This window comes from Tenrec ecaudatus, chromosome 1 (assembly GCF_050624435.1).
Source record: "Tenrec ecaudatus isolate mTenEca1 chromosome 1, mTenEca1.hap1, whole genome shotgun sequence".
Classification (NCBI taxonomy): Eukaryota; Metazoa; Chordata; class Mammalia; order Afrosoricida; family Tenrecidae; genus Tenrec; species Tenrec ecaudatus.
In genome coordinates this window covers 312,715,653-312,728,414 of record NC_134530.1, presented here as the reverse complement: position 1 = coordinate 312,728,414, position 12,762 = coordinate 312,715,653, and the positions used below count along the sequence as shown (strand labels likewise).

At 41.6% G+C, this 12,762-nt stretch overlaps 1 protein-coding gene across 1 annotated transcript in view; it reads right to left on the bottom strand.

Annotated features, from left to right (window-relative positions):
• LOC142442141 (cytidine monophosphate-N-acetylneuraminic acid hydroxylase) overlaps positions 1–12,489 on the bottom strand; it is a 67,994-nt gene extending 55,505 nt beyond the window's left edge. Inside the window, exons 1-5 of the mRNA XM_075543499.1 lie at positions 12,391–12,489; positions 9,564–9,597; positions 9,250–9,275; positions 8,359–8,366; positions 2,154–2,408 (exon numbers count right to left, since the gene is read on the bottom strand). Coding sequence (XP_075399614.1) covers positions 2,154–2,408; positions 8,359–8,366; positions 9,250–9,275; positions 9,564–9,597; positions 12,391–12,489 — 422 coding nt within the window. The remainder of the gene's footprint in view (positions 1–2,153; positions 2,409–8,358; positions 8,367–9,249; positions 9,276–9,563; positions 9,598–12,390) is intronic.
• Positions 12,490–12,762: the final 273 nt, after the last annotated feature.

The following is a 12,762-nucleotide window of genomic DNA, read 5'->3' as shown; positions in this document are numbered from 1 at the left end:
CAGCTCACTCAGTGACACGCATGATTTCGACAAGTTGTAAGGGACTCGACAGCACCTAACAATAACAACAGCTAGGGAGGCACAGTGCATAGTTCATGTCTGAATTGATTTTGATGATTGGCACTCCCTTCTGACTGATGAGTGCCCATCAGCAGGCCTCCAGTAGACTGGGCCATGAAAGAGGAGCAAATAATGGTAAGAGTTTCACAGAAGAAAGGGTTATTTTAAACAACTTTTGTTAAAACTTTAAAAATGAGCACCACAGCCTATGAAGCTTGCTGATCTTGCACATTAAGTTCCAAGAAGCTGAATGACTGAGGCAGATAGTGTTTAACAGGTAAGCCTTTGCTCTTGATGTTTCCTGGGGGGAAAAAGAATTTTCAGATAAATGACTTCCCAGAAAACCCAAGTAGAAGGAACCAAATTTGGAGAGGCAAAGGGTAGAGTGGTATGTAAATTTCTGTGGAAGCATTTTCAATACATAAATGCTTGGTGTGTTACATATGGGTTAACGCTGGGTGAACCTGGCTCCTGGTATCCAGGAGAGTTGACAGAGTACGATCCCAGATTAATTGGGACTGGTCATCACCCGCCGAGGCTCTGGATTAAGGCGAGAGGCGCACGTGTATTTAAACTATCACTATGTTCTGATGAACAAACTAGGTTTGGATAAAGAGAAAGAAAAGCAAGTTCCTTTAAATAAGTCACTTGGACCTAAGATGCATATGACATTTCTGGTGTAATCATACTAGTCATGAACATTGCATTAAATGTTCACCATACTACAGGCATTTTCTTAAGTGCTTCATGTGTTTGAAATTATTCCCTCCTCTCATTAGCAGCCCTACGAGGTGGAGAATGGTCTCATCCTCATCCTGTTGACTGAGATCTAGAAGAATAAAGAAACTGGTTCAAACTCACTGGGATGGAAAGTGACAAGGCCAGGCTTCTCGCCCAAGCAGGCGAAGATAAGAGATCAAAATCTTCACCACTAAATTAACCGTTCAACTCTACATTTCCTGTATCCAGCTGGCTACATGGGTACAGTGTAAAACCACTTAAGTAGGAGAGGAAGACCAGAGATGGAAGAAGAGAAGAAAATTGGAGTTTCAAGCGGCAACATTTGGAAGAGAAAACCCCTATGTCCTTCAGGAGTGACCGGAGTGACCAGTGATGGTCCTATGTTGGAGATACCCCTGCCTTAAACCCACTGAGAAGGTGGAAGGAAGTCCACCTTTAGCTAGTTGTTAGCTAAAGTATGTCCCACTTGGGCCATATGTATAGTAAATACATGCAGGTATACAAGCATGCATGTATGTGTACCAATTACATATCTATATATCCTTCTGTAAGTGTACATGTAGTGTCTACCTGAGATTCAATTTTCCTGGGGCACTCTATATTTTATTTGCTGAATCTGGCACACCTCTCTGAGGAATCAAGCAAGATGTGGAGCAATTCTGACCAGGTTTCTGGAAACAGACAGTCTCTTCTTTTGACCAAGGTGGATTCAAACTGCTGATCTTGTGGTGAGTTGCCCAATGCACAGCCCACACCACCACCAGGGCTCCCACCCAGGACGAGTGGGGCTGATCTGCAGTAGGTATCCTCTACGGACACATTAGAGAGGCACAATGCTAGCTCTCTGAAGAAGCGATAGAGTTACTATTCCATTGGGACTCTGCTTCTTATTCTTTCTTTCTTCCTTCCTTTCTTTCTCTTAATTGCAACCATTGTGTCGTGGAAATACTACAAGGGTTTAGTAAAGTGCTCCCCTCCACCACCACCCAACTCCTACACAGAGAGAGAGAGGGAGAGAGAGAGAGAGACAGGGAGAGAGAGAGACTTCTAGGTCAAGGGGAGAGGACCTAGGAGCCTGTGTCTGGAGACCACACCAACTAATCTCTCACACACATACCACAGAGCCTTCCTGTTCAGTGAGCTAAGAGCTGGTTTTTACATGAGAAGTCTTAGGACACAAGAAAGCAAGTAAAGGTTTACGAACTTTTGAAATCCGAGAAATTCCCTAAATGAGCAAGAAGTGCTTTGGCACGTAGTAGAGAGAGGCACCATTAACAGTTTCTAAGAGAACACACCCCCATCGAGCCTAGTCCCCCACAGTGACCCAGGAGAAAGTGAACGGTCCTTGGTACCTTCCATGGAAATCTTCGATATCTTTTATGAACAGCCCCCCTTGGTGCTTGCACAGATTCTTGCATGCCTTCAGGTGGCTGTTACTCTTGTATACAATGTAGCTTTTGCCAGTACTCTTATTCTGCACAAAATTGATTCCTTCTTTGAGGTTGTCAACTTCAGCAGGTGACAGGTGCAGCAGGGTCTCGGTTGTTTGTTCGATGCTATGGAGAGAAGGGGGGGAACATTTTGAGGGGAGACGTTTATAATACAAGCTTTCAAGAGGTAATCATTTAGAACGGACAGCTCGAGTACTTCTTACAACCTCCCTCTAATTGCCAAGGACCGAGGGTGGAGCAAAGAGTGGGCATTCAACCAGCCTCTTCAAGGTTGGCAGTTCAAATCCACCCAGCCGAGACGCAAAGAGGACCACCGAGAAAAACCCACAGAGAAGTTCTCTGTGCAACGCGCAACTGCCAGGAGGGCCACCCGGCTCGATAGCAAGCCGTTTGCTTTCTCCTTTCCAAGGACCCGGCTGGGGGCTAAAGGGTGTACTTTCTCCTTTCCTTTAAAAGTTCAGTCTACCTCTCGTACTTCTCTCTCCAGTCTCCTTGGCTGCCACTGCCCTTCTCACGGGCCTGCACTTGCCAGCCCATGGTCTGCAGGCTCCTCTCTCTGGGTAGTAGCTGCTTGTGGCTTCAGCTCTTCCTGTCTCTCATAAGGTGTCTCCCCTGAGAGAGAGGTGTGTCCCTTTCACCCACATTTCCGTTGCCGCTGCTTCCTCTGTGCACCACACCTAACCCTGAAACCCACCAGTGCATTTGCCGCCACCACCCCACAAGGCTCTTCCACCTGTATGCCTTTGAGCCTGGATTCCGTTCTGCTTGACAGGCAGGCCCTTCCCCATCACCTGTCACCACCACCCACTGGTCCTTGTCTCCTCGTTGTGCTTTCTCCTCCCTAAGGGGCGGTCTCTCATGAGTCGCTGGAACATTGGAACCCAGTGTGTTGGCTTCTCTGGTTTTCTAAGCCAGTGTTTTTGTCAGTCACCTTCCACCGGATTTATCATCAGAAGCCATCTGCCTCTCTCTCTGGCAGCAAAGGAACATGTTGTTTTGTTTCCAAAGAAACTTCAGAGGTGACATCGCTCAAACTCCGGGCTCTAAACAGCCAGTCTCTGTCGTGTAACCCGGAGGATACAGAAGAAGACCCATTGAGCCCCCAGTGTCCCCTTATGTTTGCTGGCACATCCTTGAGACCAAATCAGGGTATCGTTTGTTCACCTGTGCACCCCACTCCATACCAAAATGGCTGAAGTTCACTTTGTATTGTAACTTAACACTAATTGGGTCCCCAGGCCCATTTGTTGGTTTGATTTGGTTTGGTTTTGAAGAGCAGCAAAATTCCCCAAGGGAGGGGATAAAATCCTCTCAAAGAAAAACAAACACCGAGGTGTAAAGACTGCCAGCGAAGCAATTTCGAATGTTAAACAGGTAAAGATAGATAACTGGTCCTCCTTGCCTTTTCTGGTCTACGTTCCTGGGAATCAGATTTTCAACAGATGGGAAATATCTCCAAGAGATAATGAAAAGTTTCTGTAGCTCACAGACCCACTGCCATCAAGACAATATCAATCCACAGCCACTCGGTAGGGCAGAGCCCCACTGCCTGCCGTAAGGTTTCCAAGACCATAAATCTTTATGGAAGCAGACCACCTCGTCTTCCTCCTGCAGAGCAACTGGTGGAGTGTAATTGACTTTTCAGCTAGCATTTGAGCATATATATATATATATATATATATATATATATATATATATGATTATAATAATATAACATATAATATAAATTATATATTATATAATCATTTTATTGGTGGTTCATACAACTCTTATCATAATCCATACGTACATAGCATTTGGGCACTTTAACCACCTTGTCACCAATGTCCCTTGCCCAGTGGAAGAATGGGGAGATGCTTCTAGAGGTCACAGATCCACAGGGATAGGAGTGGCGAACCCAAACAAGTAGTACAGACAGGGTGAAAAGGTCAGCTCAGGAAAGTTTGAAAAATAAATACAAAGTAAATAATAGCCCAGTAGACATACCGATGGCAAGTAAACCAACAGATGCTCAGCATCATTGATTCTTTGGGACTTTCGAGTTAAAATAGCAATGAAATACCATTGAACTCCTATGAGAATGATCCAAATCCAAAACAATCAAAACCCTGATCATGACAAAGAGCGTGAGGGTGTGAAGTGTCAGGGGATCTAATTCAATCCTGGAAAGCAAAATGTCACTTTGGAAGACAGACCGACCATTTCTTAACCATGTTATTACTCTTAGGTGCCATCAAGTCAGTTCTGACCCACAGTGACCTTATGCTCAACACTGCCCGGTCCTGCACCATCCTCACAACTGTTCCAGTGCATGAGCCCATGTTTGCAGCCACCGTCTCAGTCCGTCTGGTGGAGGGCCTTCCTCTTTCTCGCTGCCCCTCCACTTCGCAAAGCATGGCGCCCTTCTCCAAGGCCGGTTCTCATAACAGTATACGGCTACTCTGCCCCTAGCCATTTGCCCAAATGAATAAGAAATGTATATCTATACAGAAACCCACACATAAACAAAGCAAGTTACTATTTTGAGCAACTTTATTCCAATATTCTAAAATGCCAAGGAAGTGGCTAAACTCCTAGAAAATAATAAGACTCCAACAAAATTTAACCCAAACTAACGAACTCAAATATCCTTCAGTTACTAATTTTTTTTTAACAATTTATTGGGGCTCATACAATTCTTTTCACAGTTCATACATATACATACATCAATTGTATAAAGCACATCTGTACAGTCTTTGCCCTAATCATTTTTTTCTCTTTTCTTCTTTTACATTTTATTAGGGACTCATACAACTCTTACCACAATCCATACATATACATACATCAATTGTACTAATTATTATGGTTGGTGGATAATACTCTTCCCACAAAGAAAATCCCAGACCCATTCAAAGATTCCATAAGGAAAGAACTTCAATCTTCTTTTTTTTTTTTTAAGAACTTCAATCTTATTAAAAAGACCTTGAGAATTGAAATGGAAGAAATCCTCTCCACTGTAATGCATGAAGTCAGCCTAACGTTAAGACAGCAAAACTGTATGACAAAGCATGTATAAAACAAGCAAAATTAACCTACAACAAGTATCCAAGATGACATGTTGAAAACTTTCCCTTTAAGATAGGGTACCTGTAATTACTACTGCTAGGCAGTAATGCATTAGAAAGCCTTGCCAGGGTATTCAAGTGGGAGGGTGTGAGGCAGGTGGTAAGAAAGAAAGGAAAACAATCAAAGTATTGGAAAGGGCAAAAAAGAAAGCTTTCCTTAGTTAAAGGTCAACTGTGTGCATAAGACTACAAAAAGCGTTCGTAAATAAATTATGAGAATATATAACAGAGTTTAGCAGCGTTGTTAGATATGTCATCTACTGTTTAAATGACTTATTCTCCTATTCCAGCAACAAACAATAAGAAAGTGGATTTATGAATGTGTCTTTAATGACCCAGGAATGAATTCATCGGGAGACAGAAGGATCCCTTTGGAGAACATGACAGAGCTGTGGGGGGCAAAAGTAGGGTCAACCCGCTGTTGTTGGGCATCATGGGTGGCTGGGATTCACACCGACCCGACAATAAACCACTCCATCTTCTTCACTGACTGGCTGTCCCTCCATTCTAAAGATGTTCGCCACCGCAAATCGATTTATGGATTCACTATCATTTCAGTCAAAATCTCAGAATGTTAATTCGTTTGGTTTGATTTTACGGTGTGCTTGAATTTTTGTGACTTAAAACCTAGTCTCAGTCAGACTTGGAGGCACTGTGGCCTGTGCTGCCCTGAGCGTGAACGCTATACTGAAAAGTGACCCCGAGAAACCAAAGGGCAAAAATGCCTGCTTATGCCTTTTGTGTGCAGACATGCAGCGAAGACCAGAAGAAGAGAAACCTGGAGATCTCTGTCAATGTTACCTCATTTTCCATGAAGTGTTCAGAGTGGGGGAAGACAATGTTTGGCAAAGAGAAATTCAGATGCCATGAACTGGTAAAGGCGGACAGAGTGCCCTGCGATGGGGCAATGAAGGATTATGGACTAGCTAAGGGTGCATCTGGAAGAAAACCTGCCCCTCCCAGAGCCCTCAAAAACCACCATCTGGAATTTTCCTCTTCTGCCCCAAGATCAACTCTACAGGTCCCCGCATCACAATGTGTGATGTCGCCAAAGACCTGGGTGACATGTGGAATAACGCAAGCGGCAGCGAGTAGCAACCCTGCATTGACAAGGCAGAGAAGCAGAGGAGAAGTGGGGGAGGATGTGGCCCCGTCTGAAGTCTAAAGGGGGGTTGGTGGCTCAAAAGGTCCTGCTAATGTTACCTTGAAAAAAGCAGAGGAGGGAAAGGGTGAATAGAAACCCTTGTGAATCCCCTTGTGAACACTTTAGGCCCTGGAGGGTCATGATTGACCAGTCTTACTGAGCCTTGTCTGCTGTCCTGGGTTTCATTCCACAATTGCATCATGCCAATTGGAGTATCTCAAAGGGCTTTGGAAACCATCTGTCATTTACCAGATGCAGTCAAGGGTTCCTGGAGCGCCTGGAGCTTGTCTCAAACATGTACATATTGCCAAGCTTTTTTAAAAGAAAAAGGGCATCCATGGTCTCATTGCTCTGTGCACTTGGCTGTTGGTGTGGCAAAGCATTTCAAGTGGTTCCTGGTGATTTTGTTTGTTTAATGTGTACAGTGGTGTTAACTACAAAGCCTGTGTTATCAACGCTACATAGGGTACAACTGTACGAGTGACAAACTCTTGGTGGGCCATGCTTGTCAGTGAGGTTGGGGGTGGAGGGGATGTGCCCTTAGGAGGGGCCGGAGCTCAGAGCATGCACTGGGAAGCAGACCCGTTGACCCTGCAGTGGTCATCCATTTCGCTTCCAGTTGTTTTGTTTTTGCATAGGGCGACGTTGTTGGCATAAAAAAAACTGTTTGGGTTTTTTTTTCTTTAGCTAAGTGCTGTTGTGTGTAAGCTATTGGGTTGTAAACTTGTGGACCTCTTCCCTGTCAGCTAGAGAAAGAAGCCCTGCATGGATGGGCCCGTCTGTCCTGAAACACGCTTTGCAGTCTGCTGCTCCTTGCTGCATGTTTAGAAGGCTGAGGTGTTCGTGAAGTTAAATAAACAGTATCACAGTCTAAAAATAAACGAATTAAGTTAAATCTATTTTGAAATGCAAAGGATCAAAAAGATAAATAACTTTCTTTAAGAATAAGATGGTTGGGTGTGTTCTTTCAAATCCTAAGACATAAAATAAAGCTGCAACAATTAAGATACGATAATATTGGCTTAGTTTCGGTAAAATGCAACAAAAGGAGAAAATACAGGCTTGAAATAAAACTCACAACAGCAAATCGACTATACTTGGTTATATAATACATGTGATAACAGAAATCATTTGGGAAAGATAAATTCATTCATAAATGCTACTGGGATAATTGGTCATTCACATTAGAAAAAATAAATTAGACCCTGCCTTTTATTGCAAATAAAAATCTAACCCGAACAGATCACATAAAAGGCAAACAATAAAGCTTTCTGGAAAATAATCCTGGTGCTGTAGCTCAGATGCTGGCCTGCTAGCCACCAAGTCAGTGGTTCAAACCCACCAGCCCCTTTGCAGGAGAAAGATGAGATTCTCTGGCCCCATGAAGATGTGAAGTCTTGGAAACCATATAGAAAGTCTCTATGAGTCAGAATCAACTCAATAGCAGTGAGTTTGCTTTTTAAATTTTGGAATATAATATAGGGAGATACCTTCATGATCTTGGAATAGATTGGATTTTGTAAAAACAAAATACACAAAGTGCTACTAAAAAGATGATTGATATCTTAAAATAATAGCATATGTTCACCCAACATTTTCACAAAAGAATGAAAAGACAAATTACAAAACAGGATACTTGCAATACACATGTAGTAAAGGACTTGATATAAAGAATACTCAAGAACATCTATACGTTAATACTTTTTTAAAAGCCTACTTTTAAAAGGCCAAAATTTTGACCATACATGTCACAAAAGAGGATATTCAAAGATTAGAAAATATGTAAAGATGCACTCAACCATAGTGGTAATTGAGGAAATGAGAACTAAAACCACATGTGATACCACTATATATTCACCCAAATGGCTAAGGTTAAAACAAGCGAAAAGACCAAGTGTTTTTGACAACGAGAGCAATGGAAACTCTCATGTTATTGCAGGAATGTAACTTGGTTCGATCACGTTGAAAACAATGTGGAAGATTCCAGTGAAACCGAATATACCCTGTAACCTCAGTTTGACCCTTAGCTAAGCCTCAACCTTAGAGAACTTCTTCTCTGGCATACACGGAAAGGATGCACACCACAACATTATTCAAAGTAGCCTCAAATTGCAAACAACCAAAATATCATCACTATAACTGATAAATGACATATTTTGTAAGCAGATGGAGACCGGCTATCAAAAAATATAGTGTCTAGGGTCTTAAAGACTTCAAGGTAAACAAGTAGCCATTTAGCTCAGAAGCAACAAAGCCCACATGGAAGAAGCACACCAGCCTGTGTGATCATAAAGTGCCAAAGGGATCAGTTATCAGATACCAAAGAACAAAAAAATCTTATCATTGTGTGCTACCCTTCCCGACACAATCACTGAAGACAAATGGGTGCATAAGCAAAAGTGGTGAAGAAAGCTGATGGTGCCCAGCTATCAAAAGATATAGTGTCTGGGTCTTAAAGGCTTGCAGGTAAACAAGCATCCATCTAGCTCAGAAGCAACAAAGTCCACATGGAAGAAGCACATCAACCTGTGTCATCATAAGGTGTCGAAGGGATGAGGTATCAGGCATAAAAGAATAAAAAATCAAATCATTGTGAATGAGAGGGAGTACAGATTGGGGACCCAAGACCTATCTGGAGGCAGAGAAACAAATGAATGGAAACTATGAAAGAGAAGTTATAAAAGATATAGCACCTGGGGTCGTAAAGGCTTGAAGGTAAACAAGCCGTCATCTAACTCAGAAGCAACAAAGCCCACATGGAAGAAGCACACCAGCCTGTATGATCACAAGGTGTCGAAGGAATAAGATATCAGCCATCAAAGAACAAAAAATCAAATCATTGTGAATGAGGGGGAGTGCAGATTGGGGACTCAAAACCCATTTGTAGCCAATTGGACATCCCCTTACAGAATGGTCATGGGAAGGAGACAAGCCAGTCAAGGTGCAGTGTAGTAACAATGAAACATACAAATTTCCTCTAGTTCTTAAATGCTTCCTCCCCCAGCACACCCCCTGCCCCCACCACCAACTATCATGATCCCAATTCTACCTTACATATCTGACTAGACCAGAGGATGTACACTGGTACAGATAGGAACTGGAAACACAGGGAATCTAGGACAGATGATCCCTTCAGGACCAGTGGTGAGAGTGGTAATACCAGGAGGGTGGAGGGAGGGTGGGTCAAAAGGGGGAATCGATTACAATTACAAAATCAATCTACACATAACCTCCTCTCTGGGAGATGGACAACAGAAAAGTGGGTGAAGGGAGATGGACAGTGTAAGATATGACAAAATAATAATAATTTATAAATTATCAAGGGTTCATGAGGGAAGGGAAAAATGAGGAACTGATACCAAGGACTCAAGTAGAAAGCAAATGTTTTGAGAATGATGATGGCAACAAAAATACAAATCTGCTTCACACAATGGATGGTTGTATGGATAAGAGTTGTACGAGCACCCAATAAAGTGATTCTTAATGACATATTTTGTATTATATAAATAATGTGATTTCATTTGTGGCATACCACAAATGGAATATGAATAATACATAAATACAAATGTACTAATCAAGACTACTTGTAACAGCATACATCTGTCTTCAAGCATAATGTAGAGCAAAAGAAGTAAGTCTCCAAAAAAGGGAAAAAGAAAGCCTCCTAGGAGGGGGGGGTGGGAAGTTCACAAACAGACAAATTAAACTATGCTGTTGGGGGGAGGGGGTTTACAAAAGGCAGAGTAGCATATAGTCCTAGTGAGGAGAGAGATCATTACAATCAGAAAGGGATATGTGACATAGAACACAGCAAAAGCAGGACATTGAGGAAAATGTATAGCTTTCCATGGCTATGTTAGAAAAGAAGAAAAGCTCTCGATTAATAACCTAAAGTTTAACTCTAATCTGAGGATGGGGGAGGGGACAGATTAAACTAAACCCACCATAAGTAGAAGGACAATTAGGCAACTAGAACATAAATTAGTGAGGTAGAAAACAGAAAAACAGTAAAATAAATAAAACTGAACATATCCTTTGAAAGATCAGCAAATCAATAGGTAGATTGTCCAAGGTAAGGATGCTTCTACAGAAATTAAAAGATCCATAAGGAAATACTATAAACAACTTACTCTGAACAATCGGTTGTATGCCAACTGATTAGATAGGTCAAAAATTTACATGAAATGGGTAAATTGCTAGAGATGCAAGTTGTTAAAATGCAGAAAAATCTGAATAAAGCTATAACAAATAAAGATAGTGAACTGGTAATTTTAAATATTTCCATAAGAAAGTCTCAGGCTTATATGGCTTGATTGGTGAATTTGAACAAACATTAAAAAATAAAAGGATTAATACTAACCCTTCAGAAACTCTACCAGACCAAGTGGGATTTAACCCCAGAAAAAAAATTGACTTACATCTAAAAATCTATTAATATAATATTAAGAAAATCAAGATGGAAACCACATGACCTTCTAAAAACCTACAGACAACCCTCAGACAAAACAATATCCTTTTCTGATTTACAAAATGAGACCACTCAGCAAATGAGGAATAGAACGAAATCCTCACAACTTAGTAAAGGACATCCATGAAATACTCAAAATTGATCTGATCCTGAATAGTGAAAAATTGGATGTTTTTCCCTGATACCAGAAATAAGATGAAAAAATGTCTGTGGTTGACCTTTCCACATTTTGCTGGTGGTTCAAGCCAGGGCAATTAAGCCAGAGAAAAGAAGAAAGAGAGAGAGAGAGAGAGAGAGAGAGAGAGAGAGAGAGAGAGAGAGAGAGAGAGAGAGAGAGAGAGAGAGAAAGAAAGAAAGAAAGAAAGAAAGAAAGAAAGAAAGAAAGAAAGAAAGAAGCATCTATATTAGCCAGGAACAAGTACCATTATATTTGTAGTTGACAATCTCTCATATTAAAAATCCTAACAAATACATTATTATTTTTCCCAGAACTAATAAACAAGTTCACGGAGGTTGTGATATAAGATCAGCCTTTAAGGCTCACTGGCATTTCTACATGCTGGCAAGGAACAGAAGTTCTGGTGATGTTGGAAGTTGAGCATTGAGCTCTTAACCACAAGGGTCAGTGATTGGAATCCACCAGCCACTCTGCAGGAGAAAGATGAGGCTGTCTAGTCTGATAAAGATTTACAGTCTCAGAAACCCAAAAGGGCACTTCTACTCTAAAAGGGTAGCTATGAGGTGAGATTGACTTGAATCCAGCAAACAATGAACAAATCCAAAAATGAAATTAAGAAGACAATTTTATTTCACAATTGCACCAAAAATAATAAAATACTTAGTAATAAGTTTGGCATACATGCCCAGCTAGCCTTACTGAATGTTGTAACTGAGGAGAAGATTTCTTGATTCAAAGGGTGGAGGTAGAACAGAATTTCAAATCCTCAGTGGAATCTAGATTTTTCTGGAGCCATTGAAGTTAGATGAACCCATAAAACTTGTTCTTAACTAATCTTAAACTACAAACCTTAAACCAAAACTTTCCACTGAAGTCTTCTTGAACTGAACAATGTCTTTGCCTGCCTGGTAATGTTCACCTTAAGCATTGCACTCTTTATAAAGTTTTCTATGTGAGACCAAACGAGATTAGATGAAAAGGGTAGAGGTTAGTGACTTTGTGGCAGTGGTGGTAGAGGATAGCTAGAATGAGTAGCAAGAATGATTGCAGAATTTGAATAATGTAATCAATCTCACTGCATTGTACATGTAGAAAGTGTTGGAATGGTGTCTGTCGTTGGGTTTATTACCAGAAAAAGAAATTTAAACATATGTTCACATAAGTCTTGTGACATGAATGATTGTTTGGCTATTACAGGCAGTCCTAGATTTCAAATACCTGACTTGTGGACAACTCCTACTTACCCTGTAGCATGATGCAAATTTGCCCTCACTGAGCAATGATTTGACCAACCTCTCCAAGCCAAAACCAAACGCACGGCTCTGAAACCTATTCTGCTTCATAGTGACCCTACAGGACAGAGTAGAATGTCTCTCGAAAGCCCTGTTGAAGCAAGAGATGGCCAGTGCCGCTTCCAGCCAAGCAGGTGGTTCTGGAAACTTCCATGGTGGCCAAGCAGGTGGTTCTGATGGGAATGACAACTTTAGTTGGGGTGGTGGGCGTGGTGTCTTTGATGGCAGCCATGGCGCTGGTGGACATGGTGGCAGTGGGGACGGTTACAATGGATTCGGAGGTGGCAGAAGCTACGATGATTTTGGCAATTACAATGAATCGTT